The sequence below is a fragment of the Aplysia californica genome, unplaced genomic scaffold, assembly GCF_000002075.1.
Source record: "Aplysia californica isolate F4 #8 unplaced genomic scaffold, AplCal3.0 scaffold00171, whole genome shotgun sequence".
Taxonomy (NCBI): Eukaryota; Metazoa; Mollusca; class Gastropoda; order Aplysiida; family Aplysiidae; genus Aplysia; species Aplysia californica.
The window spans coordinates 1224927-1230652 of NW_004797441.1; the positions used below are offsets into that span (position 1 = coordinate 1224927).

The window sequence follows — 5726 nt, forward strand, 5'->3', positions numbered from 1 at the left end:
CACACACACACACGCGCGCGCGCGCGCGCGCGCACCCAGTGACATATTCTCTGTACATATCAGGAAGACAAATCATGGACGAGGTCGTTGTTGTCACAAGTCGAGCCATGCACCAAGGGTACAATGTATCTGCGTGCGTACTTTGTTTATTGTTGTGGTTCCTCCCGAGTTGAAACAAGCCACAGATCTCCTTGATCTTAATTGAGGACGAGAGAGAAGGGCAAGACGATTATATTTTTAGAAAGTCTTTCACATGTTTAGATTTGATACACGTTTTACGTCACTTGCAGCTCAAATAAGTCATATCAATGCCGGGGATTAAAGGTGTCGCTTTTAGAAAATAAAGCGTGTATAGTAGACAATAAGGAGGAGAGATAGGGACGGTAGATGTTTGATAGTAAAAAAACGAGCAAACTACACCAGAGATCCAGCCAACCACACACGACGATGAAATGAGAAAAGATAATAATATATTAACATGTTCCTTTTCTGGGGGGTTTGAAAAAGACCATATTTTGTGTAGCAAGTTTGCTTTCTGGCCTTCTGTTGGTTTGTGTTTAGTGCTATTTGTGTGGAGAGTACCTCGGGAGAAACAGAGAGAAACATAATACTTGATCTTTCTTTATTCTATTTTTAATGTTCAACGCTGAACAATTTTATGTTGGTATTCTGTTCGTGCATGTTTAGTCTATTCTTGCATAATTCAAATGTGTTTCCCTTTTTCTATCTTTGATCTTATAAAGTCTATTTCATTTTATTATTTTTAAAAGGGGAGAGAGGATGCTTTGGCTTCTTTGATGTTACGTGGTCGTTGCTTTTCAAAAATTGTGTTTTATTATAATATATTTTATTTTATTATATATGTTTTGTTTTTGTTTTTCGTTTGTTTTTTTAATTGAGAGGGGGGTGGTTAAATGGTGCTGAGTAATGTAACAAAGAACGAAAAGTGAGAGATAAATAGTATTTAACGAAGGAGGTTGAACTGGTATGAAGGAAAGATAGGACGAAGAAAGGAAGGGGGGTGGGCGTTCACTGGCCGCCGTCATGAAAGCACGCATACATCGTGGTGTATGGGCGCATTGTTTTAAGGCCATTTTGTGGTAGTTCTTCCTGGCTTTTTGGTTGAGTGCTTTGTTGTAAGGTTGTTGTTGTTGTTTTTGTTGTTTCCTTTTGTTTATTTATATTTTCTGAGGGCTTTTTTTTCTTTTTCTATGTCGATCTATATATTTCCTGTGTTTGTTTTCGCTTATTGAACAATATCTTCTATCGCACACTTATTTTGCCTTTGAAGTTCTCTTTATATTTTATTGTTCTTTACTTGAAAGGGTTGGATTCTTTTTTTTTTAACTGATGAGGGTTTTGTGCTAGGATCTTAATGTTATGGCATGTGGGGTTTTATTTCTTTGTCTGAGCCCCAGGTCGTGTTGCTCTTACTTTATATTACGTTCTGGGCTCTGTTGATGTGATGTAGTTACGTACACCTGCCCTATCAACAGCACAGTGCGATGGAATTAAGCAAGGCGTTGCGGTAGTAAAACAACATGATGCGAGAAGAAGATGGTCTGTCAAGGGAGGTGCCGTAGAGTTTTATCAATTTCAAATTTGGCCCCTTCATTTTCATTTACGGCAACGATCCTAGCGACAGGAAAGCTGTACAGAATTAGGTTGCTGGGTTTTTTTCGACTAGAAAAAAGATAGACACTCTGTTTAAAAGCAGCCGACGACTTTATAAAGTGATTAATTTCTCTAACTGTTCAGTTATTCTCCGTTTTCCCTTTCCTCCTTGCTGTCTTTCTGTCTTTCTGTCTGTCTTTCTGTCTGTCTTTCTGTCTTTCTTTTCTTTCTTTCTTTCTTTTTTCTTTCTTTTTTCTTTCTTCTTTCTTTCTCTCTCTTTCTCTTGTATTTTGTTTACCCTTCCTTCTTTTCCTTTGCCCCTATAAGTTTGTCAGTCGTATATTTACTACTTTCTTTAGTTCTTGATCTTGGCTAACTTTTATTCAGTCCTTGCTTTGTTAATATTTACACCAAAACGCCTTTCATTGTTCCTATACCGTTCGAAGAAAAAACAGATAATGAAAAAAGAATAAGCTAGGACATAAACCGGAGTAGGCGAACAGGAGCATAGACATAAAGGATGTTTATCTGTATCATCAATCGTAAGGAGACAGAAGTTCGTAGTGCTGGGGCCGCGTTTTGGAGTTAAACCCAAATAGTTCTAATGTCATGAAAATAGAGAGCATTCCGTGTACGCCTTTGATGGCAAGCCGCATTCCTTTCTGTGGAGACTGATGCAGTGTCACAGAATCCTCCACAGACGTAGGAAAAAGACAGAGGGTATGCCTGTGACTAAAAGGTTTACCATGAAATTAGAAAATGGCTGTAATGGTCGTTATAAATAAATGGGCTCTCCCACATTTCTATGGTCATGACATGAGAGATTTCCTAAGCGTTCAATTTTTTTCTTTGGAAAAGGGGGGGGGGGGGGGGGTTGGTTCGTCTGTTGTCGTTTGTTTGGTTGGTTTATTCTTCTGGTTTTTTTCCATCGTGTCACTTTTTTTCATCGTGTCTTTTTTTACGGACAAAAACGTTGCCCAACGTGATTAGTGAAGCTACCTTGTCCTTTGTTGTATGACAATAATTCTATTCTTATACGATCTCTGCATACCGTCGAAGTTATCCAAGATGGCCATCCTTTGTCAAAAAGAAAAGTGGTTGTCTTAGAGAGGTCGGTGTGTTGGACAGTTCCGTTACAATACATACGAACTGAAAAGGGGAGAGGGGGTGAAGGATTAGAAGTGGTCGTTTGTACAGGTGATTATCTTGGACAGGAAGCCTTTAGAGCAGGTTCAGTTGAATATCTCGGATCGCGCGTTGCTCTGCTTGTTAATGTCAGAACTGGGCAACTGGAACTGATGACATTCTCTGCTCACTCTTGCTATACTCTCAGAGTTGAGGGGTGACGTCGGTAGCTTAGTGGTTAGGCTAACGGACTCGTGCGTAATCATGAGATTGCAGGTTCGATGGTTCGAGCCCCAGCTCGGTCCGACGTTGTTTCCCTATAAAAGACTCTTTACACGAATGTCCCAGTTGGCTCAGTTGTTTCGGAAATTGACGTTAAACTTGGAGGTTTCGCCTCTTAAATAACTTAATAGTGTTGATAGGGGGCGCTAAACCTATAATACTTTCCAGAGTTGAGGACAGAAATAGGAGAGGAAATGAGTAGCCTCTTCTGAGCTGTTGCTATCTCACAAGTAGGATGGAAAGAGACCTGGAAAGGAAGTGATGGGGTGAGGGTAGGGTGGGGATCCTTTTTGGTGTAAGGGGAAAAGGGAGGGGGGTTGTTGTCGACAGGGGCGAGAATAAAACCAGCTTGAAAACCACATCCCCGGGCGACCTCGAAATTCGCGGCGGTTTATGGAGGTTTTATGCGTCTTGTCAGAAGCAACGAAACTGTCTCGGCGTGGGGCTTTACGACAAATGATACCCACGTTCATAACTTACTGCGGCTGGGCAAACGAAACGAGGGTACAGCTAGGGGTTTCTTCTTTTTTTCCCTTCTTGTTTTAATTGTTTTGTGTGGAGTGAGGTAAAAAGGGTGGCGTCCGTGCGGGCAATGCCAGGGAGAAGTACAATGATGCACTGTGTATTGGCGTGCAGGTACACGCTTTATTGGGATTTTTAGTACATTATACTAGACGTATTCTGTGCATGAGGGGAATGGGACTCTGGCTTACTTCTGCTTAACAATGTACTGTTGTCTTGCTATCTATCTATTTATCTATCTGTTTATCTGTCTGTCTGTGGGTCTGTCTGCCTGTCTGTTTTTCTGTCTGTACGTCTGTCTGTATGTCTGTCCGAAGACCAAAATGATACAACAACAAAATCAGTACTCACTCACATCTAAGTATAGAAATTCTTGGGCGTTGTTCTTCCTTCCTGAGCCGTGCACCATCTATTGATATGCAGTGGAATACACAACATGGACAGAACCGCCAAACCCCTCCCCCACCCTCATGAATACTAATGTTTCTCTTAAACTCAGACAGACTTCGTTCTTTACCGCCTCTTTGTCTTACCGACGTACGTGGTGTACTGAATTAAGCTTTTCGTCGACGTGAGTTCGATTCCCGAATTGGGAAGTTGTCTATCAAATATTTTGGTCTGTCTACAAGGGTGTTGTACAACTTATCGTACTCAGCCCAGCCCTTGATTGGCGGGATCGAAGGGGTCTGCCTTCCAAATGATCAAATTTGTGTCGGTTGGGTGTGAAACTCTAACAATTATCTACCTTCTCATTCCCCAGCCTGACGGTAAATCGACCAAAGCCTACAAAGGCGTCCACTTCGGAAAACTGTCCTCTCGTCGTATGGACTTCTACGGCAAGGCAGGGCCCGGCCCGGGAGACTACGACCCGTTCATCAGCACGGCCAGCAAGGCGGAGAACGCCAATGTACAGAGTGAGGAGAACTTCAGGTACGAGTCGAGGCTGCCCCGCTACCATGAGATGATCACCCGAGATGAGGAGAAAAAGGTAAGGATTTCAGATTCTCTTCATTTTTGTTTTTTGTAAGTGTTTCACCGTGCTCGCAACTTACTCATTTAGGTTGGCAAAATCGAAGTCCAGAAACCCCACCTCTTGCCCTGCGTTTGAGCTCTTTGCTGCATGCGCATCGCCTTGACAGTTTTTTAAAAGTCGTTTAAAATTGTAGTACAAGTCGACTAGTTTCTAGGAAGCTGTCTCCGAAACTCCAAAATCGATGTGTTCTTTCAAGTTGAGCTAGGTGGGTTTATATGAGGCATACTAAAGGATGGGGTGCTTTAGAGTAAGGTTAGGTTATTGGATATTAATAACCTTGATGGAAGAAATAGGGTGCGGTTGTAAGTTGACGGTTCGGAAGGATAAGGAAAGCCATACTCGTATAAAGAGCTGATATTTAAAAATAAATTTAATTTTCTTAGATGGTTTTCTTCATGCCTGCTCGTCATTTTGTTTGGGTTTGTTTGATGGGGTTTGTTGTTGTTGTTTTTTTTTGGGGGGGGGTTGTTGTATTTTAGAAAAACATTATTGTCTGAGGTTAAAATGGACTCGTTACTCTCATTACCTGGGCTTTTGACGACATAGCCCCCCCCCCCTTTTCCCCAAGCCCTGGAATTCGAATGTCAGTGGCATTATGCTCGTTCAGGAGAGTAGTTTTTTTGGTGGATACGTGAATGTAAATGGTGCCCTCTGTCTCTACCGACACTCAACGCAAAGTATAACTTCTTTGCCAGTCCGGAAAAAAACCGTAACGATGTAAAATTATACTGTAACAGCAGCCGCAAAGCTCGTTCCTTTGCTTGCCAAAGTGTCTGAAGTCACTGCTATATGCTTCAGAGTTAATCATTCACCAGTTGCTTAGTGGAGGCCGAGACTGCAGGCTTTGTACCGGTAAAACATGACAGCTGGAGTGTTAAAAGTCGGTCTTGAACAACAAAAAAGGCGGTTGAGCTGAATGTTGCGGCAGGTAGTAACGGTGTACAGTTTTAAAAGCCGGAAATGATGAGGGGAGGCGTATGCAAGAAAATGAGAGGCAAGGTCGAAAAACGAAATAACGGGGAGGAAAGAGAAGGATGGAAGATATATGCGTTTGTTGGAACTTGGAGAGAGAGAGAGAGAGAAAGAGAGAGAGAGAGAGAGAGAGACAGACAGAGAGAGAGAGAGAGACAGAGACACAGAGAGAGAGAGA

The 5726-nt window shown here is 42.1% G+C and overlaps 1 protein-coding gene across 1 annotated transcript in view; it reads left to right on the plus strand.

Annotated features, from left to right (window-relative positions):
- LOC101856263 (sperm-tail PG-rich repeat-containing protein 2) overlaps positions 1 to 5726 on the plus strand; it is a gene marked incomplete at its 3' end in the record, with an annotated part of 34250 nt that overhangs the window by 10739 nt on the left and 17785 nt on the right. Inside the window, 1 exon segment of the mRNA XM_013082385.2 lies at positions 4304 to 4531. Coding sequence (XP_012937839.1) covers positions 4304 to 4531 — 228 coding nt within the window.